At 40.2% G+C, this 26,266-nt stretch overlaps 1 protein-coding gene across 5 annotated transcripts; it reads right to left on the minus strand.

Moving 5' to 3' along the window:
• Positions 1 to 8,689: 8,689 nt before the first annotated feature.
• Positions 8,690 to 26,131, minus strand: LOC135947016 (transmembrane protein 47). 5 transcript variants are annotated; one of them, XM_065495594.1, is made up of 7 exons: positions 25,977 to 26,111; positions 18,194 to 18,329; positions 17,698 to 17,767; positions 14,068 to 14,254; positions 12,579 to 12,728; positions 12,440 to 12,511; positions 8,690 to 10,867 (listed from the first exon to the last, which is right to left on the minus strand). In XM_065495594.1, the coding sequence occupies exons 3-7, from the start codon at positions 17,746 to 17,748 to the stop codon at positions 10,704 to 10,706; spliced, it is 624 nt and encodes a 207-aa protein (XP_065351666.1). In that variant the 5' UTR covers positions 17,749 to 17,767; positions 18,194 to 18,329; positions 25,977 to 26,111; the 3' UTR covers positions 8,690 to 10,703. The 5 variants fall into 5 exon arrangements, with proteins under 5 accessions (XP_065351666.1, XP_065351673.1, XP_065351652.1 ...); XM_065495601.1 differs by having other exon boundaries at positions 18,194 to 18,316; positions 25,977 to 26,101; XM_065495580.1 differs by lacking the exon at positions 18,194 to 18,329 and having other exon boundaries at positions 12,449 to 12,511; positions 25,977 to 26,131.
• Positions 26,132 to 26,266: the final 135 nt, after the last annotated feature.

Consider the following 26,266-nt stretch of genomic DNA (forward strand, 5'->3'; position numbering starts at 1 on the left):
GCAACTGTGCTCGGGCGCAAAGCAGACTGGTCCGGGAAATGCTTGACGAAGGTGGACCAGCCGATGAGCGAGTATGTAGCTCCACTATCAACTTCCATTGGAAGCATCCTGCCGTTGACCTTGATCTTCAGGACGACCTTCTTTGTGGCGGCCTGGTCAGGGTCATGTCCCTGCATCTGCAGAAGGTAATTTACAACTGCTTCGTACGCTTCTTCCTCCCCCTCTTCTAGGTCATTGACCTGAATGAAGTTTGTGCCACCCTTCTTTTTCTTCTTGCGGCACGCAGCTTCAATGTGGCCACCTCCATGGCAAAAATTACACGTCGAACGGAGGTGCTTGCACGACCATCTTGAGTGGCCTGTTTGGCCACAGGAGGAGCATGGCGTCTTTGGAACTGAGGAATTAGGCTCCTTTGTAGCCTGTTCCTTCTTCTTCTCACCGCTGTCGGTGTGTCCCTTGTTCTTGGTCCAGTTATTGTTCTTCCTGGAGGGTCCCACCTTGAAAACTTCTTTGGCCGCCGGCTTGGACAAACTTTTGTCGCAAGCTTCTGCTTCGTCTTGAGCTGCAATAAAATTTGTCACGTACTTGTACGTCAGCTTGTCGTCTTCTTCAGCCAACAGCTTCTTTCGCAGTTCTGAGTTGTTTAAACCCGAGATGATCTTGGGCAGGAGGACCTCTTCTTTCATCTCGTCAGAGCCGTACCCTGATTTGGTGCTCAGCTCGACGAGGTCTGCTAGGAATTCGGACGAAGGCTCCTCCGGCTGCTGCTGCCTTCGGAAGAACTTGTCCCTGAAGACGATCTTACGCGGCTCTTTGCGGCGGTAGTAAGCGGCCAGTCTGGAAATCAGGTCGTCAAACGTGATGTTTGAAAAGTCATCGTCTTCTTCAGGGCACAGTTTCAGAATGACTCTGAACGTTTTTTTGTCTTGGTTGTCAATAAAAATGTCGCGCTTGGCATTGTCATCCGTGATTTTTCTGACTTTGAAAAATGTTTTCCACCTTTTCATATGGTCCAGGAATGTGTAGTCCCCATCCTCCTTCTCAGGGTCGTAAGGCTGGATCCTGGGACGGTCCATGAACCCCGATGAAAAGGCTGACCGCTGTTCACTTTCCACTGCTCCGTTAGCCATTGTGGAAATTCTTGAGATGCGCACGCGGTTGTGCTATGCACGCGGAAATTCGCGTTTCCTCGTCGCCAATTGAGATAACGCGCTCGCTCCGTGTAACTTTACGGAGGGGCGCTTGTCCGAAGAGTATCGGGACGTCCGGTTAATACGGATGCCCTAGTAGTTACGGGAATTAGAAGGATTTTCCATAAGGAGACACAGCCGTTGTGTGCTTCCTAACTCCATCTTTATTCTAACTAACTGATCACAACAATGCTCACTAGGTGGCATAACAGTCCCTATATCAATAATGCATTGAGTGTAACAATTAGGTGCAACAAGAAAAGCAGAATAGTAAATGACATATGCTAAACTGGCTAATGATTGAGTGAAAAAATTGCATTAATTGTAATGGTATTGGTTAAAAATAAAAGAATAAACGATGAAGTTCCTAACTAGCTTTCAGAGGAAATTCGTCTTTGTGAGACGTGTTCATAGTTATGGAACACTGATAATTATTGGTACTGATAATTATTTGCATGTGAGCTAGAGTGTAAATTCCGAGATACATTTTTTAGTGGTGGTGGATTAAAAAAATTATTCGACTCTTTGCCAGATTAAGAAACTGAGCTTACCGTCAAAGAGTTTTAAAATTAAATGTAGAGAAAATGTGAGAACGACTCAAGGTGCACATAGATTGTGAATGATCGATGAAACTATAGTGTAATTTGAAATTATGAATGCTTATCATGTACTCTATATATTTTTAACACTAAAATGATGTGCAAGTACAAGTAAAGCAAATTCAATATTTAATTGGTTGGTAAAGTATGATATGTCACCAAATGAAAAAAACCACATGCAACAAAACTGGAAAAATTCATGTTTTGCTCACTTTAGGTTTTTTCATTCTCATATATTATATAATCCAACAACCCCAAATTGAAAAAATAATTCCTTGAAAATAAAAATAATAAAATGCATAATATGGATTTATACATAAGTCGATGGGGGATAACCAAGACACGATTATTATTTATTGAGAGTTCCCCAATTTCCAACAGTTAACATGTTTTTTATTGTTCAATTTCCTTTGCTTCAATTTTCTTTGATTTTCCTTGTTCTAATCTATCTAACTAATGACAAGTAGTGTCTTTGAGGATTTTCTTCTATAGTGAAATTAAATTCATTATTAACAACTACCAGTAGTGCTCTCGTCATTTGAAAAGTATATCATCTGTCGTGTTAGCTACATTTCGCGAGTATTTTGTAGTTTCAAAAGAATGATAGCTTTGACCTGATCTCGGTCTAACAAAATGAATATATAAATATATATAATCAATTTTTTCTGTGCTTACATAACAACACCGTTCGACATAATTTTCTTTTAACAGCTGTATTAAAATGAATCACTTGTACAATTCCTGTTTATTTTGTCGATACTGATAAACAGATGTATACAAAATGCTATTATTTATTACTTCAATGACAGTTAAATGAATTATAATTATGGGATATGTAATGTTACTTATTTGATTGGGGGTAAATAATGCGAGATATAATTCTCATTAGCTTAAATAAATAAATACAAAAATGATTCGGCAGATTCTATGATGGACAAATACCACGCATTGGAATAAGTTATATAAAACAAACAGTGTCATTTCGGAAATGTGTGCAACAGTAAAATTTTAGATGTGGCTGTGCACCGTAATGATTAGATCGTTTGTTAATAAAATTCATACCAAAGTGAACTTCATTATAGACTTGCATCAAAGTAAAATTTAGGAAAAAACGAATTTAGGAAACGAACTCCTTAAGTCATATATGGATCTGCAACCTAATTAAGCTATTGAAATATTATGTGGAAAGCAATAATGTTTTCAATTGAAAGGGTCTCGTGTCTGCTCATGTGAGTTCCAATTGGTTTGTGTATAAATTATTTAAGAGGTAAGATTGCATATTCTCCTAATTAATATTTCCTTTGGACCATATGATTTTTCACGTCTTATGTGCTAAATTGTTTTCATCATGAGACTAAATTTACGTGAGTATAGGTCTGCGCAATAATTGAGATTTGCTCGCTATTTTTGACAGTGATAAAATAGGACACACGTTCAAAATAATATCAATTGAACTACGTGTCTATATTTTATTAAAATATATATCGACATTGGAGTTGCGTTGTGTACGTGTAAGATATTTTAGAAAATATGACTCACTGAATATAATTTGTTAATGAAGCAATTTATGATGATAGCAGTGTTAGATGTATCATCAATTGTGCAAAATATTTTCCGAATTCAACCAAAATTCTAAAACAATTCAGCTAAATTATTATTATGAATTTTCACTGTCGAGAATTTACTCTGTACCAATGAGCTGGCTAGTAAAATTTGTTTTCAGCGAGCTTGAGAGTAAGCATTATTCACGTAAATCATTTTTCTTGGAATTATTAATTTAATTATTGGATTAATAAAACTACTGTCTAGTCTAGGAAATGATGTGAGAGAACTTGACTGTATGTTAAAAAAAACCTGCATGCTGATCACAAACGAGTGTGAATGGACTGATCATGACGGTCGCATTATAGTATAGCAATCAAAGTGATGAAATATTTTGTGTGGAATCTAGTGAGATGGTTTAATCATGTGGAAGGAATATATTACAGAAGAAAGTGTGTGTCAATAGTGTGTTCATTCATTAAAAAGGCAATCTTTAGATTTGGTGTCATTTTTTAACATTTTGAATTGGATATATGGTTTAACAAAATCTAGAGGTTTAGCTGTCGCGTGTGGAGATTCCCGAGTATGTGAATTAACAGACTGCAAATAAATGCGAGGCAATATTTTAATTTTAATGTTAAATCCATATTTTTTTTGTTTTTAAGTTAAATAAAGATGAATTGAATTGACATTTCGATTTTAGCATACTTCCCAAAAGTCATCTGCTCCCCATTCATTTGATAATTCAAAGTTTCAAAGATGAATTAAGTGGATCCTTGATTATTGAGTTTGTGACATTTAGATCTCATAGATGTATACTTCATTGTTTGTATAATTGTATTTCTTTATCTTGGCATTATATTTGTGTTAATGGATAGTACAAAAAATCAAAAGGGAATAAATAATGTGTAATCAAAAAATGCTATTTCTCATGCTGATTACGTTAACTGTGCACTTATAACAATGAGAGACCATGATGTGTTACTTTTTTCTAATATCTGCTCTGATGAACATAAGTTGTATACTTCTAGAATATGTAAATTAGCTTTAGATCCACATGATGATAAACGTGTTATATTTGCAAGACCATCACACACTTCCTTAAGGTAATTATAAATTAATGGAGCATGTTTTTTAGTTAGAGTTTCGTTACAGCATTGACCTCAATTGATGGGCTATTGTCAGAAAAAATTATGGAATTACCTCAGCACTCATTAACCTTGAACAATAAAACTCACTTTCTCCCACTCCTTTTGGTGTATGAATATTATATTCTCGTGATTCTTTTCATCATCACTCAGTCACATGGCGATCTTGCAGAAAAGGTTCTCGATCGGTCGAGAGAATGAGTTGTGTGTTTATTACGAATGTGGCATTAGGCAGTGGTAGTGCGTTGAGGAGAAGCAGAACCTACGAATGCTGTTGTTAGGGTAGGGCAAAACCGATCACCGATTATTTTTCTCAAACTTTTATGATGTTCGGACTATCAAATGAGTGTGAATTATCCTTTTGAGCATTTTGACCGATTTTCAAAATCAATTTCTTTTCTGATTATTTCAACCAACCCGATTATTTTTCGATTATCTTCCATAAAAAATAAACGATTATTGTCTGATTTCCTAAAAAAATAGGTAATTTTCCATTATATTTTATCAAAATCTGTACAGTCCGCGAAGGTGCAACAGTGTTTTAAGCAGCAATGAGTTTGTCAAAAGTCAATTTTTATTAATGAGAATCTGAAAAAAATTTTTTTGAAACAATAATTAAATTAATTTTAGATAAATTTAGCTTAAGCTGACAATGCAAAATACTATCAATTGTTAGCCTGTTTAGCTCTACTTTATATTTCAATCTCTCAATGAATTACATTTTTAATGTACATATTTAACTTATCATTGTGGTTTTGATTACATTTTCTAATACTTCAACCAAACGCGTTTCAAACACACAACAAGAAAATTGGAAAGAAAAGTAATAATGAAAATGGGTTTCGTCAAAATATAATGGAATCTGATATTCTTTTAACTAATACCACTTTTAGATAAAAAAAATTCAAAAAGTAAAGAAAATGGTTACAAATTATATATTAGATTATAATGCTTAGGAACCAATTATGAAACTGATTATTTGCTACTCATTGCTGTTTATAATAGTTGGTTATTTCTTTGTCAAATCCAATATTATTATATCTTTATTGTCTTTTTGATTTTTGCACAATCCCTAGCTGTTGTTTGTATTCTGAGGGTATTCCTCTGTGTGAACTGTGATTCCGATTATGGTGCAGAAAAGGAGTTTTGTGTTATTACGAATGTGGGTTAGTCAGTGGTGCGATTGAGGAGAAATAGAACCTCCGAATGTTTCTTTTCTGAGGGTATTCCCTCTGTGTGCGCTGCTTCAATTACAAGTTTTTACGTTAAAAGAAAGAATTGAGTTGGTGGAATACAATGAATATAATAAAAAAATAATCTCGAAAAAAGCTACACTTTATCATATTTTTTGATCAGTAATTAAACTTTTATTACGATATTTATAAAAATTAAAAATAATGTTTATTTCATTAATCCGAAATATGTACAGGTGCGATTTTGGAAAACGTTCAAATATACAATTTGTTATGCAGTTAAGTTAGCTGATTCCTAATTTAATTAAAATGAAATCTATTTTATTTGATGGAATATTTTTACGTGTAAATGATGCTAAATAAAGAAAGTCGTGTGCATTTATTTTGCGGAGTCCTGATTGTATTAAATTAGTACTCAAAGATTGACTGAATAATGTACGTCAAAATGACGAGTTGGTGTTTTTGCATACGAGGAGGATGGAATTGATTGCGCTGACGATTGTGCTAAGAAATTGTTATAATAGCAATATCGTAATGCATTGTGGAAAAAATGATAAGTAACAAATTTCTATTGACACCTTGGCGAAAATGTTTCAATAATTAGAAATTTTAAATATTTTTACAGAAAAACGTAATGGTGTAACCAAAAACTTTTATGGGAGAACTATAAATGCAAATGGTAAAAGCATTATATTTAACATGTGGTAAATGCTTCATATAATTTTCGTTTAGTAGAATTCGAATAATTATTTAGTACTTTACTAGAAAATGCAAAAAATCTTCCTATTACACACATTGTTCCAGAAAACACTTCCAAAATTAAAGCAATATTGTGTATATAATGCTTTGTGAAAAAAAGGATGAGGTGCAAATTATTTATTGACACCTTGGTGAAAATGTTTCAACAATCATTAGAAATTCAAAATGTTTTTACAGAAAACGTATTGGTGTAACCAAAAACTTTCACGTGAAAACTGGTGCAAATGTTAAAGAGTCTGATTTTATGTAAGGAAAATGCTACATGCAATTTTCGTTTAACAGAATTCGAAAATTATTATTCAAAACTTATTATTCGAAACCTAGTATTCGAATCTTTATTATTCGAAACTTATTAGAAAATGTAAAAAATCCTTATTACGCACTGTTCTAATTAAAAATTTCGAAATTCAAGGAATTCGGCGGGTGACGCTATTTTGTGAACCCATCAAGTTGTATGGATATTTTGTTACCTTGAATATCAATGATGATTAAGACAAACCTTGTAATAATTAATAATAACCTTGTAAAAATGTGGGTATAAGTAGCTCGGAGAGCAGACAGCGCCATTCACACACATCGCTTGCATAGTAAAGGAAGCATGCTTCTCTCTAAAACATTCGGTGTTGTTCAGGTCAGAAAATTAATGAAATTGTTGGTGAAGATCGACATGGAACAATTCTTCATATTTATGCATGTTGTTTAATAATTCATGAGCGTTTAGATAAGTGTATTATTGACTTGAAATATCTCAAAGAATATGTTGATAATTCTGAAAGATTATTGCATTTCATGGGTGAAAAAAAGAAATTATCGGATTGGTGATTTCGTAGACCTTTCATATAATACAAAACATGACTGTTACTATATTTACCGACGTGAAAAAGATTTGAGACATTCTAATCCAATCATGATAACTTTGAATGAATTTAAATCGATAGTGGAAAATTTTGATGAAAATTACAAATATTACAATTATTTGCAGCATAATATATGGAAAATTAAAGAATGTTGTTACAATCATCATGGTTCTAGAGCAAGCTTGCAGGAAAAATGTTCAAAACTTCTCGACTAAATTGTAGTTTTTGTGATTTAAAAATAAAATTTATTAAATGTGTATTTTTTGACTTTTTCTTTTTTTATTTCCCAGTTTTCAATTCTGTGTTTGAGGGTATTCAAAACTTATTATTCGAAATCTAGTATTCGAATCTTTATTATTCGAAACTTATTAGAAAATGTAAAAAATCCTTATTACGCACTGTTCTAATTAAACATTTCGAAATTCAAGGAATTAGGCGGGTCATGACGCTATTTTGTGAACCCATCAAGTTGTATGGATTTTTCTTTTTTTTATTTCTCAGTTTTCAATTGTGTGTTTGAGGATCAGGTTGAAGAGGGGTAAGGATGGGGGTTGGGGTTGGGGAGGGGGTAAGGAGGGGGCAGGTTGGGAGGGTAGGGGTTGGGGAGGGGTAAGGTTGGGGAGTGGTAAGGATGGGGCAGGTTGGGGAGGGGTAAGGATGGGGCAGGTTGGGGAGGGGTTGGGGAGGGGTAAGGATGGGCAGGAGGGTCATCGTCAGGTACTGCAGAAGGTCAGGTGCTGCAGAAGGTCATCGTCACCCTTGATTAATTCAAGATGGCTGCTATACATAGGATCAAATGGGATTGTGGTGGAACAAACGGTATTTATTAGCTACTGTCTCCGCATACAAAAAACATCTTTACTTTGGTAGTCTGCAAGATTCTTTCCAAGTTGCACTCTAATAGGTGATTGAAAACCTCTAATTTGGCTTTCGCGTTGTTTTCAGGGTTGCAAGGTCTATAAACAGCAAAGAATGTAATATTCTGGCCATTAATTGACACAGTGGCTGCCGCTCCTTCAAAGCACATTTCTTCATTTTGTACAGGACCTTTATGTCACGCCTCACTAAAATAGCTAATACGTCTCCTCTTTCATGCTCAATTCTTCCAAACGCATCAGCTAGCTTGTAATCCAAAAAACTTAATTAGAGCCACAGGAAGCACATTTTCTGCCTCTTTTGCCCAATAAAACTGCGTTTTAAGATTTTTATTTCTTTATAAAAAATATTTAAAATATCATTTGAAAATGTAAATTGTACTCAAAATGCATGATTTTGATCCAACATTATCAACAACCTTATTAATAATGTTTTTAAAATTCTTAATGTGGTTTTTGTTGTTGCATCACTTATTATGTTAATTCTGGATATCAATGGTGTTGATTATTTGGAATGAAACAGAGCTTGTAGGCAATTTTCAAGTTTTATTTTTTACTAAACAGAATAAAATGAATATACGTTTAGAACATTCCGATGATATACACGGTCGTTAATCTGTGTGTTTAAATACATTAGTTGCGTCGGTTAGTCGTTTATAATAATAATAAATAATGTGTGTTTGTGAATTGATCGTACGTAATTTAGCATTTTACACATATTGGATGTAGCATTTTACTTTCACCTGGTAACAACTGCCTTGGATATGTCGTGAGCAGCGATATGGCTCTTTTGTACAGCGTCGAGAATTTAAAAAGTCCAACAACGGCAACAAAAACTAACAATTCTATATAAGTAATGGCATCGATGCAATGGGTGCGCGTGTGTGAAGAAAATAATGAATATCATCGTGACAGAATAATGGATGGCGAGAATAATTAATTTATACGTTCAACAAACAGCGCGGTTGCACACTGCTCAAAATTTAAGTACACGTACAATAAAGTTGATTGCGTAGTTAATTAACATTCTTTTCTCACGCGTTACATGTAGGTGGAAGTGCCGGAGAGATTTTTCCGAGAATATAATCATGTGGTGACTAGAAGACATTTAACTTTGCCCGTTTCTACGCTAGACCGTTCTGATATATAATGATTTTAATAATTAATAATGATCGCCGCTACAAACGTGTTCGCTGCCTAGCAGAGTAGAATGATTAATTAATAATTATATTTTTTTTTTGTTAAAAAAAGGTCTCACTTTTACGACACGGTGGTGTACATACATAGAGCTTCCCTGATTACAACGCGAGAAGTGTCGAGTGTGTGTGTGTAGATGGATAATATAATAATATGTCATATTAAATTTAATTAATCTGCGCATACGTATTAGCTGTAATGATTTCCATTGTGCACGAGTCTACGGTAATACAGTTCTTTAGAGTAGCAACGGGGCGAGAGGTACGAACAGACACTTTGCAAAAAACAGCTGTTAGTATAGTGTGTATCGAGTGTAAATGCATTCAATATATATATTTGATATTTGGTAGATAAATACGCGCATCTCTGCAGTCAAGAGATTCGGCTTCAACTGAGAAGAGATTAGAATATCTGCAAAATGGTCAACACTTAGGCCATTGGCAGGCTGAATAGAATACGGAAAACAGCATATTAAAGGACGCGACCGCTGAAACACTCGCAAATTTGGTGCACGTTGGAGTTTGATTGCTGGATATTTCCCAAATCAAACACACTGTGATTTCTCTGCGCAGCCGGACAAATTTCACGAGTTTTTCATTGTTCGTAGAGTTTACGTAGATTGAAAAATTTGGCTGCCACAAATTGTCTATTTCGTCCTCTCTCTCTTTCTCTCCGATTCGTGTTCAATCCACATGTGAATACATACATTTAAATAGTCCAGGAATTGTGTGATATATACCTCATATAATAATGATTATATTTTTAACTCTAATCTCATTCAGTCACACCGTTATTTTAAATCCTCTTTTTATATAAAAATTACAAACGGTCACATCGTATTATTAGGAATTCAGGGACAACAAGGTTACACAGGATGTCGTGCCAAGGCAACTACATCGGACGATTAACGCTCGTTCACATCTCAAAAAACACCAGTTTGTTCTTTCGTTTGTTATGCGGTAGTTTAGTGGTAGTAGTATTAATGTTTCAATAACTTCTCTCTTTCAGGAGTTCTCTCATTTCGTCGTCATAATCATCATCATCATGAAAAAGCAGAAACCAAAAAACAACAACAAAGGAAAGCTGACAAGCACAGTAGGCAGGGAGACGAGCTGACGTCTCCTCCACTCAACTCCTTGACGTTACGCTGGTGCGACCCTCAGCAGGACCACACTCTGCTCTTCCGAAATTCTTCCAATTTTTTTTTGTTCTCGTGCGTTTCCGCGTGTGTGTTTTTTGTTTTCTAGCTCGGCTGGTCCTTTTGATCGGTGCGGACAGACAACTTACAGCGTGACGTCAGGGAGCGGCGGTGGAGGAGGGTGCTTCGTGCCCTGCCGGACCCACTAGGCTCTCGTCGAGTCGGTGTCGTGCACAATCTTGCGCTCCTTGTAGTAGATCTCCTCCGACTCCTTGTCGCACAGCAGCAGGATCACGCCGCCGAAGAGGAAGATGGCCGCGCCCCAGCCCACGCCGTACGCCCAGCCGAACTCCCACACTGTCCGGTTGCCTGAAATCAGCGCACGATTAGACTCGCCTTCGGAGGGAGAAGTGTAAAGGGCATGCACCCTGAACCAGCTAGCCTCTATTTCAGGCATGCCAACAGCCTATCATGCTCCCATGAGGTCGAAATTATTGCATAATTGTTAATGTAATATATATGAAGCTCTAGCTTTTAATAGGGTTAGATGATATAATTTTCTTTTTACTTGTTTATTTATAGCCTTCTTTTTTGCACATTTTTACAAAGCTTCTACCTGAGAGTTCAATGGGATAGATACAATGCGAATTGGAAAATCTATTTCGATATTTTGGTTTTTGCTAAAAATAATAATTAAAAGTTTGTGAAAACGATTTTAGAGTGGAATGATAGTTAATTTCTCAGCAAAATCTTTGGTTTATGCGGAATCTTGGAAGGGTCCGAGTTAATCTCTAAAAATCATAGAATTTATTTAAATGAAATAATAATAAAAATAATAAATTAACTCAATTTTGGGTATTTTAAATTTAAAGGTCCTGTAACGGCCAGTTGAAATTTTCAGATGAATTTTGTGCAAAAACTATATTTGAGAAAAATTTGCTTAATAGGAAAAATACTATAAATTTAATCAGCTTTCTGAATTTAGGCAGTTTTTGACGCTACTATCAACTGGTGAATTTTAATAAGGCCAAACACAGACCCCTTTCGAAAACAAGCGATTTTTAAAAAAAATTAAAAATAAATTTCAAGACTCAAAAGAACTATTTTTTATCTCCTCGCAATAAAATTTTCATAATTTTTCTCGCCCCGGTAGCAATTAATTTCCTTTGTTAAAAAAGAGGGCGTAACCGGTAAAATTAGAAAAATTGCTGATTTAGGGGCACTTTTGGTCATAAGTACATCATATTTTAAGATAAAATAATCTCTATCATTCCACTGTTACAAATTGTAGCAGCTTTCAGTCTCTTATATTTATTTATTAAATAAAAAGATTTTCCCTGAGAGAATTAAAGCATCAGTATCTTTCCGTAACGGATGAATATAATAATGGTGTTATAATGTCTTAGTGAACGGAGTGACCAATCGAATGAAAAAAAATGTACAATATTCGGTGCTGATAAGGTCTGAGTCATGCGTTTCGATTCAGCTGCAGTTGCGACGAGTCTGATTGTGAGAGAAACCAATGCCACAAAATGAAAATGCGTCCGCATGCACAGAGAGAAAAACAATGGCCTGAAACCTGAATGCCAAGCGCTTGCCATGTATACAACTGAGGAAAGACAAGAAGCGGCGGAGAATTATGCAAATAATGCAGAGGGCGGCGGGGATCAATTTCATCCTCGCGCCACCTTCACACAACAGCGATCGACGATAACGAACATATGAGCGTTAGCAAGAAAGCAGAGAAACTGCAGCTGAAAGCGCGACGCAAACGCTCATCAGCACCGCGCGAGTGACTCCTCTCGCTTGACTTACTCTGCGTCTTTTTATCGAGTTAATCGTACAATATATTCGTGTGTAATTATATATTGATCAGTATAGAGCTCAATCAATTTTTACTGCAAACAAATCGGATTATGGGAGCGGCTGTGTGGTCATTACCTGCCTTACCTTCTTTGAGCTCGGAGGCGAAATAGACGGGGTAGATGACCAGCGCCAGCAGCAGAGAGATCACTGGGCATACATAAAGATTTGATTAGTCGTAAAAAACTCGAGGAGACTCGTCAGGGCCGGCACTCACGCGACAGAATCATGATGTAGACCGCCACTCGGTAGTAGGTGTACTTCTTGCGGTGGTCAGTGCTCCGCAGGCCCAGGCAGGTCATCAGGGTGGCGAACAAGTCGGTCAGCAGACAGACGACGCACAGTGCGGCGGCCGCCTTTATGTAAGCTGCAAAAATAATGTTCGTTTAATTCATTCGGAATAAACAATACTTCAAGTTATTGGGGGCTTGAAAGCAAATGTTAATGCGACATTTTTTTAATTGTTTGCTAATGAGAAACAGACTGATCTTGGTATTTCAAGGGTTTTCTCAGGCAATGGTTGGATGGAAAAACCAGCACACATGATGATTTAAAAGAATTATTTTATAATATTAAAACAGTCATTGAATTAATCATTTCATTTTACGCAGGTTTCGCCAAATGCAAAAAAATTCGCAAAAAACGCTAGTTTTGGATTTTTCTGCATTTTTCCGAATTTAACCCTGATTATTCATCATAAGAATTCTAGATTTTCAATGAAATGTTGTGAAAAAATGCGCAAATTGCAGAAAAACCAACAATAGACAGCTTTTTTGCAATATCGTGGATTTTTCCGGAATGCGAGCTTTTGCGAACCCTGATTTTACAGATGCATTTTAATGCCTTCAGTTTTTTTTAAGCTTGGTGCCTTTTCTTGATCGTCTTTTAAATTGTTTGTCAGTCTATCTTATTTATTTTTTAATGAGACCAAAAAGCCATCAAATGATAAAAGGGAACAAGTGAATATTTGTCTCGAGGGTAGAGAATTGCTGACCAAAATGAGAGAAATTGAGTAAATTCAACTCTTTGGAAGGAAATAACTCGTAATTAAAAAAAAACGTACAGAAAAGACTGCTTGCCTCCAAATTTAAATAATGTTCCTTCGCATTTGAAGGTGTTATTTTATTTTAAAATATTATACGTTAGGAAATTTAGAGATGCACAATTTTCTTTAAGATTTGTTAAAATAAAAATAATATTTACAGTAGTCATTACCTATTTAAATTATAACATCTGCATGTTATATTTAGACGGGTTTCAAGCAGGGTTGCAAAACACCCGCATTTTAAAGAGAAATACAGTGCAGTGGAAAAAATGTTTTTTTTTTCAATTTTAACCAGTTTCCTGCAGGCAATGTTTGCAGCTCAGTTTTAAATAATTTTCTAATTATTAGCTCATGACCTCGACTTGAAAAATTGTCAGAGATAAATATTTGGAGAAATTGAGGCAGAAAATGGCAATTTAAAAGTAAAAATCTGCACAGTAGAGGAAATTTTGTCCACTCTGACCGCAAATTTTAGATTTTCAAAGGGAAAATTGGAATAAATTAATTTCTTGCGCAAGAAATTGGTAAAAATTGAGTATTAAACCCAGAGTGGTGAAAAAAAACCGGGTTGTACGCAAATGCAACCCTGGATTCAAGTTTTTTTGCGCGCTTTGAGCCAAGGAGGAAATCCACGATCTTAATTTTGAACCATTTCACTGACCAACATCTCTGGCAGGGTAGCAGTCAGGGTCGGCGACAATATTGAAGGGCAGCGGCGTGGGCGCGTCGTCGCTGATGCAGTGCATGAAGAGTCCCTGGCGCCAGCCGGCGGCCATGAGCCAGTCGGTGCTGGCGAGGGCCATCACCATCAGCACGACCACGATGATGCCGCAGATGAAGGCGATCACCTGGAAAAAAAGGCACGGGTCAGCCAGCCTCTCAGCAAAGGAGCGCAGCCTGGGACAAGCGTGGTGGCGCGTGAGTGCGAGCGTGCACGGGGGTGCGGGCGGGCGGGCGAGCGGGTCGCGGGGGAGGAAGTCAGGATCAGGAGTCGTCTCGCCGCCTACGCTAGCTCTCGCTCTGAACAGCAGCAGCATGAATACGCCAACGACCACAACAACGACGACGACGACAACAACAAGAAGCGGGGCCCCGGCCGACGGCGCCGCCGAGGTCGGGCCGCGGCAGGGTGGCGAGGGGCGGGGGGAAGGGTGCGGCCCAGCTGACCCTGAAGCGCACGGGGTGGTACCTCGGAAATCTGGTTGTTGCCCGCCATGACTGCTGCCTCTGACTGGAGCTGCTGGGGCAGATCGATCGCAATCCGCCCCTCGCGCCAGCGCATCAACCCCCCCGAAAGCCATCCCGCTGAGTGAGAGCATCATCCCTCTCGCAGCTTCAGACACGCTTTGCACTAATGTAATGTGATTCGAGATGCTTTGTTGTGACCCACCGCCGGGCTTAATTTCAGCCCCTTTTCATGTTTAAGGGCCGGGGGTGTGTTTGTTTTTTCATCTGTGCCGACACAATTAAATTCAACCGCTTCTACTTCAAAGGATCGCAACTAAATTATTTGATTCCGCAAAAACTGCTACAACAAGTCACAATTTGTCTTCAAAATTAATTTGAAGCCGATCGGGTGTGCACAGGGTTGAAAAAAAACGCATTTAAAACAATAAAAAATGCAGTGCAGTGGTAAAAACGGTTTTGTTTTCAATTGTTCAATAATTTTTTTATTATTTGCTAATGACCTAGACTTGAAAAACTGGCAGAGATAAATTTTTAGAGAAATTGAGGCAGAAAATGGCAATTTAAAAGAAAAAAATCTGCCCAGAAGAGGAAATTTTGAACACTCCTACCGCAAATTTTTTATTTTCAAAGGGGAAATTCATTTCTTGCATTTCTTGCGCAAGAAATTGATAAAAATTGAGTGAGCAAAATGCAATACTGGGCGTGCAACAAAATTCATTCCTTCACGAGTCACCGCGGCGTGCTGCACCTTTTCTGGCTATCGTTTTCCAACCTCAGCCGAGCGTGCTCGTGTTAAATTACATAACACTATCAAAATGCAAAGAACACAAGAGAATCTGTGGCGACAGCAACACGTATCTGCGTTATCGCCTCAACCGTTTCCCGGGAAGGAGCTGTAAAACAAAACTTGAGCCCGCTGCGATGAAAAAAGATAAATATGACGCCGGCTCACACAAGGAGTGCTGGAACGCGGCTAATTGGCCGTTGGTATATATTTACATGCTATCGATTGATATACCAAGAAGTGTCGTATGATTGACTGCTGCGGTCGGAAGGATTTCTTTCAACTTCTTGTCACTCGAAAAGCCGCAGGAAAATTCTGAATTTCAAACATTCTAAGGAAGGAAATAATGCCAAATTATATTTTCCTCATCAGCCTTTTTCACGAAATACATTTTTCGGCTGCTATAATCCTCGACGGTTGGTTGGTGCAGGAGCATTGCGGCGACCAGATTTGTGAGCAGAAATGACAAAAAGTGCGCGGGTGAATTTAATTTGTCCCAGCAGAGGAAGAGAGCCGGCAGGAAATTCGTACAAATGAGCTTTCGGCGCGGAATGCTGTGACGAATTTGGCCCCGGGATTCCGCGCTAGCACAGCTTTCCTCCCCGAAATTTCAAAGCGTTGTAACTAAAATGGTGCGCGTGTAATTCGTCTGGAGGCTTCGTTAAAAAAGGCCAGACCGGCTGGGAATTCTCTTTTGCGCTAATGATATAATTCTGCTTGACAACAGGGAAATGTCCACTTCCCCTTTGACCGTTTCGTATAATTTTCAGGCAAAAGTCCCATTAAAAACGAGATGGACCACAAAATCCAGCAATGGAACTGGTAAATAATATATTTCCACCCCGAAAACTGATGCAGTTGTTTGTTCCTGGCTTTCAGAGGCAAACAATGACGTCACGGGTGACGATAACATTTCTAAAACTCGGAAACGCCTTGCTACAAAGCCACTTTTATTCACATTTTCCACCGCGCTCCAGAGAGAAGTTAAATTTTCCACCGTCCGCATCCTTTCAACAGCAAAAAATGCAATTCCACCTCGGCAAGCGACACGCGCGGGGACTCTTTTCAAGAGTTGGAAGCGGATTTCGTTTTCCCGTGCTAAATGGAGCGAAATGTGGTGCCGAAAAAATTGTGCCGGCGCCTTTCCGGGGCCAACTTGTTGTGCGCACTGCCGAATACACATAAAGTAGAGTGCAAAGCGGGCAATAACTCGCGTCTTCATAGTGACAGCGAGCCATTATCCGAAAGCAAGGCGTCGCTCGCTCGCTGCAGCAGCGGCGCGCATAATAATAAAAAACACGAGGCTGCCACTTTGCTTCATCCCCGAGACGACCGACTGTCCGCCGGATCGATGCTTGTTTTACAAATATATAAATACATACGGCGAGCCAACTACACACTACTTGCACAGCCAGTGTCCTCGCTTTATTCTTTCTTCTCCTCCAAGCACTTTACATGCGCCTACTCGACAGCCAACCATAGGGATGTGAAAAATAATCGATGCTTTCTTTCTCGCCTCGGGAACGAAGCACTGGGTTTTTGCACAGAGGCTCCGATTCCAGCTGCAGGAAAGGTTGAACAGGAAATGCCGATGGTAATAATTTAAAGGGCGGAATTCGTAACAGGAGGTAAAAAAAATTGAGCACCGGCTCCAGAGGAAAAAATTCTACTAGCGAGAAGAAATTTTTTTGGACTTCTTTAGTTTGGTTTGATTTCTGCTGTCGGTCAAACTTGAATCACCTAATAACTGACAACAGGGTTGCAAAAAAAACCGCATTAAAAAATCAGTGCAGCGCTAAAAAACAGTAATTTTTTTTAAATTAAACGAGTTTCATACAGGTCATGTTAGCACCTCAGTTTTCAATAATTTTCTAATTATTTGCTCATGACCTCGACTTAAAAAATGGTTAGAGAAATTGAGGCAGAAAATGGCAATTTAAAATAAAAAATCTGCACTGTTGAGGAAATTTTGACCACTCCGACCGCAAATTTAAAAATTTCCCAGGGAAAAATGGGAAAAATTCATTTAGTGCGCAAGAAAAAACAGTAAGATGCAAATCTGGTAGAACTAAGTCCAATTTTGTCCAATCCTTCAAGTTGATATCTCTATATACTTCTTTACTTTTTCACATCCCTAGCCAACCTCTAGTTACTGGACCTCTACAACAGATCTCACCGTCGACTCAACTCGGAATCCGGCGTATTCTGCGTCGGTGGGTGCTCTGTTTTGCACCATTTTGTCTTTGTCGCTGCTCCGCGCGCAACCTTGCAACAAGAAACGTTCTGCGTGTGCCGTGCGTTCGGCGTGGCTCAACTCACCTTGAGGGGTCGCGTGATGGTCACAGTCTCGATGGTGGTCGTGGGCGCCATTTTGCCCTCAGACGGGCGCCTGTGAAGAGAGAATAATAATAATTACTCGTTCAGTGGTGATTATTGCTGTACGTGCGGTCTGGCCGGTTAAATTTTACGGCTCGTTTAGCCCAGTCGGCGCGAGATATCAATCAAAATTTCACTGCCAAACATGACGGCGGCTCAACAAAATTGGAATATACGTATATGCGGCGCTGTAAACTTTATCACAAGGGCCCTAAATGAATTTCGGCGATTTATGATGAAGCTGTAAATTCTGGGCCGTGAGAGCGAGATTGTGCCTGTTGAAATTATGCATTACCAGGCTCACTCAATGGATGCCATGATTTCTAATTAGGGCAGAACAGCTTTATTAAGTTGAAATTTATTAAAAATAGGGCAGTGATTTATTTCTGCTTGAACATATAAATTCGAGCAGAAAAAAGAAACATTATTGTGGTCTCACCTGTTAGGGATATGCAGGTTGTTGGGCCGCAGCGTTAGTCACTCAGGGGTTCCTTTCGGGGTCAAAGTGTTTGCGAGCGGGTCAGCACACACGCGAGAGCGGCAGAAGTCAGTCTCGTCTTGACTTTAAGTGTTCACTGCAGACATGCAGTTAGTTTTTCTTCTTTCAAGACAAAGAGCACAACAACAAAACACACACACACACACAGCGAGCAGAAAGAAAGAAAGAAAGAGAAGAAAAATAAAAGGGTCGGAGATAAAACGAGTGTGAGAGAGCTAGGGCAAACGCTTCAGCGAGGCTTTTGAGAGTGCTGCTGCTGCTTTATGGAGCCGTCGGAAAATAACATTTGTGCCGACCGGCGACTGCCGGGAGGTCACTCGGCAAAGACACGCCCGTATCAGATTATCGGTCCGCGACTGACCTTTGCGGCCGCGGGCATGGAAAATGGGCCTCCGGGGGATCGGCTCGGCTCGCAGACCGAGACGACCCACCGACCGACCGCCAATTTGACCCAAAGTGTGAATTGCCACTTTTCCGCGACTGATTCATTGCTTCTTTTTTGTTGCTTCCCTCGAGAAATGAATTGGGCGGGCCGAGAGAGAATGACACAAATGATATCGTTCTTTCTGTGCGGCGAGAGAGTTCAGACACCACTTGCAAGCGCGTTAACCCGTTCACGCTGGAATCTGGGTGTAGTACACAAGCCTTGTGCCGGTACCGATAAAGGCTTGAATGTGCATTCCACATTTTTAATTAATTACGTCGTTCTGTTTTAAATAAATCCAGTCTACATGGCTTCAACTCTTGCACCGATTATAGGTGCAGCGCAGGAGAAGGAAAAACGCTTCTCCCTTTGTCGTAACAAGCTAGCCAATTCGCAGGAAATCGGAAAAGGATAAATATGTTTCCTTCGACTTTTGGCACCGGATTTTTGGAATTAAAAAAATACTAGATTTTTTATGTGCGTGAAACCGAAATGTTCTGCTTCAAAACAGCCGAAATCAGCAGCAAACTGAAAGAATACAATATGGCAGGCAAGAGTGCACTGCTTGCCGGTCATAGGGGGCGTGGTGCACCGCCATATTGTATTCCCTCGGTTACACCCCTTTCTTTGGCGACCGATTTCGGCTGTTTCGACACCGAACATTTCGGTTTCACGCACATAAAAAAATCGGAGGAAAAATCTAGTATTTTTTAATACCAAAACCCGGTCGAAGGAAACATCCCTTGCCAATTTGCAGCAGGCAAAGGAACAAATGTGTTGATCGCATAATTTTCATCCTAACGAAGAGATCGCTTGCTCGACGTCGGCCCGCGGAAAAGGGGCAGAGAGAGAGAGATGGTTTAAGTGGCTGTCAGCGCACGTCGGACGCCGCGGATCGTGCACAGTCAGCAGCTAATTCGATCGAGTTAACTCACAACTTGGCCAGGCTGGCACCAATTTTTTTCTTCTCATAACCGAGGGGGAGGCAGGTCGATAACATTTTTGAGTTTTTAACCACGCCGAATTGAATGCGGAGATACAAATAAAAACTGGGGAAGGTAGGGCCATCTGGCACAATCCTTGCAACTGCCAAAAAGCGGGTTTTACGAGCGAGGAAACTGCCGAAACGACCTATAATACACGCGGCGTCCTTCAGAATGGAAGCTGACCTATCAAAGTTACGACGCAAATGTCGGCATGGAGGACATCGGGGAAAACAAATCAAATGCTGACTCACTCAAGAAAGTGCACAATCAGAATTTTATACGGCCGCAATAAATTCCAGGTGGAGGAGAAAGAGCGGCGAGCAACAGACGCTCTAATCCCCGGCAACGGAGCTTCAAGTGGGCCGTAAATTACCGCACTGAAGAGGGATTTAAGAGAATGGGCCACTCAATCATCGGGCCATAAATTAGGCGTTAATAATTCGTCCTTCGCGCGCGGCAACGGACGGGGGTGGCGAGGGGGTGGGTGCCGTTAGGCGGCAAAGTTGGCTCGAAACTTTCTCTTGCGCGGGAGACACGCCAAGCTCGGTTCCGGCAGATTAAGACGCAAATAAAGCGACTTGTACCTCCAGATTTGCGCTTTGATCGAGTCGGGCCAATTGCGAGCAGCTGCCACTCCCATCGGGCCGAGTAATCGCAAGATGCAGCAACTAGTGCACAAGACAAGTTGCTCCGCATCATTATTACGCCGAGATTACTGCAGCTTTTTTGCTGCGGCTGCTGCTCTGGATTATTTTAATGATGGTTGGTTGCTACAGCTCACTTATCTTGTGGCGCGTCATTTCACTAGACCGAAATAAAGAGCTCGGCTTAACTATTTAAATTAAAGCACAAATTAATCTAAAAATGCTGAGGAAACAGATTATTTCTTGTATGTGCTCTTTCACACGCTGTGTTGTGTTAATGCATCGAGTGTGCGAATTGAATTTTTGTGCTACCGGCTGACGCCGTCGGAATATTTTTCCAAGCCAGCCAGCCACGCACGCCATTGACATTTTTTGCCCGCCGCGCGCGCAATATTAAAAAACAGCGGGCCGCTGCGGAAAAATAACAAGCGTCGCCGGGCGGAATTTTATTTGCACTAATTTCCAGCAGCGGCTGCGGCGGCGACGGCGGCGGCGGAGACTCCATCCTGCGCAAGCGGCGTTTTTGTTCGCAATTACGTCGAGTGCAGCGAAAAGGTGTGCGCGGCAGAGAGAGAAAGAGGCAAAAAAAGCCAAAAGCAATTTGCCAGGCGAGACACACGGGCTGGCGCGCGAAATGTGATTAACTGCGCGGAGAAACGGAAAATCGTGCAGTGCGTGATGGAAAAAGGAATAAAAACATCTAGGTCACACATTAGCCGCCGGGGGAGAAGCGGGGGCGGCTCATTATCACGCAACGAACCGCCTCCGGGCCTGCCTGGAGTGTGTGTCGCCAATTGACGTCTTGTGCGTGCTTTTGTCTTTGCTAATTGTTGTGGTGGCTATCGACGCGGCGCACTCGTGCAGAGCAGCGGAAAAAAACAACCCTGCCGACCTTGCGGCGCTTGATGCGAATTAGTAGCCTCCACGCTCACGCCGGAAATTTCCCACAGCGCGGGAGGCACGATAATTGAGCTGGAAAATTCTTGACAGAAGCCGCCACTTTTCTCCTAAAAATACATACAAGCACCCCCGGTTTTTGGCGAACCTTTGAGGACGGGTCGATAATCACACCTGGCTCACTCGATATCAAAAATGCGTTCAATGTTACGGCTAATTAAATTTAATTCTAAATGGAACTTAATGTGAAGCTCAATAAAACTGATTTTTTTATTATTTAAAAAAACAAGGTCTCCTCGCCTTTGAAGGAGTTCAGGTCAATGTTGGGGGGCGGGCTTTGGATGGCTTCACGTTTATAAAAAAAACCACACGGCTGTTTCGATCCATTAGCTTGGTTTGGATAGTAATGGAATGAGCCCATCAGTGTGAGCAATTATCACGATATGAGCATTAGCAGGAAAATAAGTATAAAAATAAAACACCAACACTGTTGAAAATCTAAGAAAATAGATGTCCGCTTTTCAGAAGTGTTTTCTAAACTGTGTTACATTTCAATCAACAATTAAGAGGGCCAGCGGGGAGAGTGATTTTATTCTCCCCGCATACAGTATATTTGTGTCGCCAAGGCGACATAACAAGCTAAGCGCGGTCTAGAATTTTCACTAAATACGCATATAGAACGCGAGAGTGACTTCTCCTCTGCACCAGCTCGTCTCCTTTCCGCGCATTAGAGCAACTTGAGCACCATGATGTTCGCGCGATTGCGGAAAACCAATGCGAAAAACACCAGCGCTCTAAACGAGCTGTGCATGAAAGGCCTGAGATGTGGCGCAGATATTTCCAGCCAAAGATAAGATTGAAGCACCGGCCCAGTGCCAACAGCGCCGAAACTGGATGCTAAAAATAATACCGTCTCCGATCTGCATTCGTTTCGAATTGCGCGTACTTTTGGTGACATTAAATTCAGATGAATAAAAACGAGCAACCCCCTAGAGGCTATGCACCAGCTTTTAACTGCGCTATAAACTTAGTTATTAACTTGGGACATAATCTGTATTCAGCAGAGGGTTGCAAAAAACGGCATTTAAAAAATGCAGTGCAGGAGTAAAAAGCGGTTTTTAAATTTTTACCAGTTTCTGGCTGGCACCTCTGTCAGTTTTCAATAATTTTCTGATAATTAGCTGATGACCTCGACTTGAAAAATCGTCAGAGAGAAACTTTTGGAGAAATTGAGGCAGCAAAATGGCAATTTAAAAGAAAAATCTGAATTTTAGATTTTCCCAGGGGAAAAATAGAACCAATTCATCTCTTACGTAAGAAATTAGTAAAAATTTAGTGGTAAAAACCAGTTGTACGCAAATAATGCAACCCTGATTCAGCATATTATACGATTAAACAAAACTGCATCGCAAAAACTACATTCCCCCAAAGCAGGAAGGCATTGAAATAAATTCTGATTAAGTGGAGTGAGAGCTATAGTCGTGAAATTGGTGTTTTTGCGCGAACGAATCAATACGCAATATCAAAAATAAAAGCAACATCCATGAATCTCGCGTGCAAATCGTTGTAATCACGCTCGGCATTATTTCGGCGAATCCGGCGCGATATTTTCATCACGCAAAAACGCATTAGTTTCGAATCGCGCGTAAATCATCGGGGCAGAGGTGAAATGCGATAGTGTGCTGCAAATAGAGGCGAGATACAAATCCGGGAAACAAAGCCGTCACTCTAATGATCCTCTCGTCCAGCCGTGCCGCCGTGCCGTCCATCCGATTTATTTATCTTTTGCGGCTTCGGTGTGCGCACACAACACACAACTGCTGATGTATTTACTCTCGCTTCCGACCACCGACTCGAATTCGTTCGAATCGGACTAAACGCACTATTGTGTTACCTGCACTGTTTTTTTAGGGATTAATACGAGCGCACTGGTGAGCAAGAAGCACGAGACGCCGCTGAGATTCGTTTCCCTCGCGGTTGCACCGTGCGAAATTGAATTTTTATCAGAGAAACGCGCACAACTTCTGCTGCCGTTTCTATATTTTTCACTTGTATGACGAAGACTGAACAGCTGAAGGATTTCGGGGTCGTTTAGTGAATATATAAATAATAAATACTTTGCCAAGCGCACTCAAACAAAATAAAGAGAAGGGAAAATGTGATTTCTTTAAAATTTCCTCACCGATGACACTGCAAGAATAAATTATATAGAAAAGGAACGAACTGAAATGTCATGTTTATAAAGTAAATAACTTAAGGATAAATAAGGAGTGCCTGTTTAGTACTGACAATGAATCACAAGGATTTCGCGAGAAGCAGGAAATTTTGGCGGGTTTGAGATTGAGACCCTTCTATTATTTAAAATAGACACAATAATAATCACCAAGGGGCTGGATTCACGCAGATATGGCGTCTGGAAGGGTACGGTGGGAAAATTTCAAAAGTAAAATGAAATTGGCTTGAAAAAGGTCGCATGAAATGAATATTTTTATTGCTATTTTCTTTACTAACAGCTGATTAGGCGAATAGACCTTTAGATGGCACATCAGGGCAATGAAAATGTAACAAAATACGCGGGAATTAAATCATTAGGTCGGCACGCCTCTTTTTCGACGCTTCTGATTGTCCGCTGGACTGTCTTCCGATTGGCCTCTATTAATTCGACGCCATATTGACTTCTGACCGGCGGGAAACCAAAACAGATCGCAACCTGGCCCCCGGTGTGAATTACGACTGCGCAGAAGGTTTTAATTTGGGTCACGCATGCGCAGTGATGAGTTTCAGCCTCCCTGTGAGATGAAGAAGCGATCTGAACACACTGCGCATGCTTAAGATGCGCATACGTTTACTGCGCAGCTTCTAATTATTATAAATTTCGACGCCATATTGACTTCTGACCGGCGGGAACCAAACACAGATCGCAAACTGGCCCCCGGTGATAATAATAAAAATGGAGCGAATTAATTTTCTACGTTTGTCCTTGCTGACAGTCTTAGTAATAAAAAAACATCAAGCACCCAGCATAACAATTTTCCAGTCCATTAGCGGATTAAGGATCTCTTCGATACGATCATTTTTATTATTTTCTCGTCACAGTCAAACAGATTTGGACAATGGACACCGTCTACAGTTTTTTCTGTTGCAGAATAATCGGTCTGGCGCAAAAGCAGCCAATTCACGGCGGAGGAGCAGAAACAAAAGTGCAGCCGAGGGAAAAGCAGAACTCGTTCTCCCACAATTAATCACAAGCACATTCACAAGTGCCGTGCCAGCCAGCCAGCTAGCAGAATAAGAAATAAGGAGAGAGAAGTGGCGTTCGTTGTGCCCGAGCGAAAAGAAGCGCAAAGGCTGGAGAGGCAACATTGTGCAGCTTTCACTGCCGCCGCCGACGGTTGTTTTGCAAATTTAGGTCACGACCCGCGAACAATGAGCGCGACACGAAGGAGCACGAAAAAATGTAACAAGAGTTGCTCGGTTTCCGAGCGAAAAAAAAGGGCGAAAATCGTTCTTGGTTCTTGTCCGCACATTAGGCAGAGAGACGCACCCGCACGCGCGCGCCGTTTTACTTTTCACGAGGGTTGATTCGGCGGCCCAGACGCCCTTTGGCTCGATTTTTATCGACTTATTGATTTGTCCACTTGCTGCATCATTCTTTCGCAAGTGAAATTGCTTTTCTGTGTCAATATTGCCTCCGACAGAGAGCAATCTGACCTTTCGGGGATAAAAAAAACCACCTCGCCATTAACGAATTCCGTACTCAATTGCGCACTGGGAAAATGCGATTTTTTTTTGCGACGAAAAAGGCAATCAATCACATAAACGAGAAGTTGGAAGCTTTCGTTTATATCGTTTAATAATAGATTCTTCTATTTCGTTTTCGATTGATTTATCCTCAAGGCAAAAACAGGGGTACATTTTACTCCTATGAAATTAAATAAAATAAAATCAAAACAATATCTTAAGGAAAAAAATAACATTTAGCAGAAATTTGAACGTGAAATAAAAAATATATTTCCAAATCCCACGGTTCTTTTATTTTTCGCACAAATTAGCCAAGCAATGAATTTATTTCTGTTATGTGCGCCGCAGGAAGCGAGCAAAATTAGATTCAAAGAATTGAGACACGCCCCAATTTGCCGGGATCAAATTTATGTATGTATGTGCGTTCCCATCGGTGCTGTGTGCTCTCATTCATATTCAAATGCAAATTCGGTGCAGCGCGAGGCCAGTGGCTGCAAATCAGCATGCATAACAATGCATGCACGCCAACAACAACCATGGCAACCGTCGAACAAACTTGAAATAATACATTTTCCAAAGAGAGCAACAAGCCTCGAGTCGATAACATCATCGACATCCATAAAAAGAAGTGTTACGATGATTCGTCCCCTGCCCTGCACCTTTGTTGACACATTTAAAAGATATGCGATGCACAGCAAAAAAGGGGGCGTGTCTAACTATGCGTCAAATTTGAGAATGTGTTTTCCGCGGAATCGTGTTTCTCTGTTTTGTCTGTGAATCTGGCAAAATTTTAGTATTTGGCTGAATTTATTTCGATGAGTCTCTTCGTCAGCCCGATCGAGATCGTAAATAAACAAGAGAGGCGTGCCTCCTCATCATCGAAAGCAGCAGCGCGATTCGGAATCAAAAACCCCGCCGCAGTGCGAAGATGCTCGCTGATCTAAATTTAGACTTGATTTTTATTTTTTCACACTCGCATGCGGTATTAAACGGGACGTACAACTAGGCAGGTGCCTCTGGCACGCGTTTACCTTTCGTTCTGGTAATCCAGGACCACGGAAGAGGAGTCGAACTCGCTGAAATCTGGCAGAGAGTCACCTTCGAAGCTAAATCCACCACTCACTGCAGCTGCTCGAGCTGAACCTTTACTCGCCGCCATGGTGGCAATCTATGGCACTGGGCGCCACTATCGATGTTTATCGAGAAGAGTTCCTCAGCATCTTCGTTGCTCAGGGCTGCATTGATGATTAACCGAATGAATCATGCTTAATTCACAAGTTTAAACTGCCCTGATAAAAATTTTAGCTCAAATTAGAAGTTA

The sequence above is a fragment of the Cloeon dipterum genome, chromosome 1 (genome assembly GCF_949628265.1).
Source record: "Cloeon dipterum chromosome 1, ieCloDipt1.1, whole genome shotgun sequence".
In the NCBI taxonomy this organism is placed as follows: domain Eukaryota; kingdom Metazoa; phylum Arthropoda; class Insecta; order Ephemeroptera; family Baetidae; genus Cloeon; species Cloeon dipterum.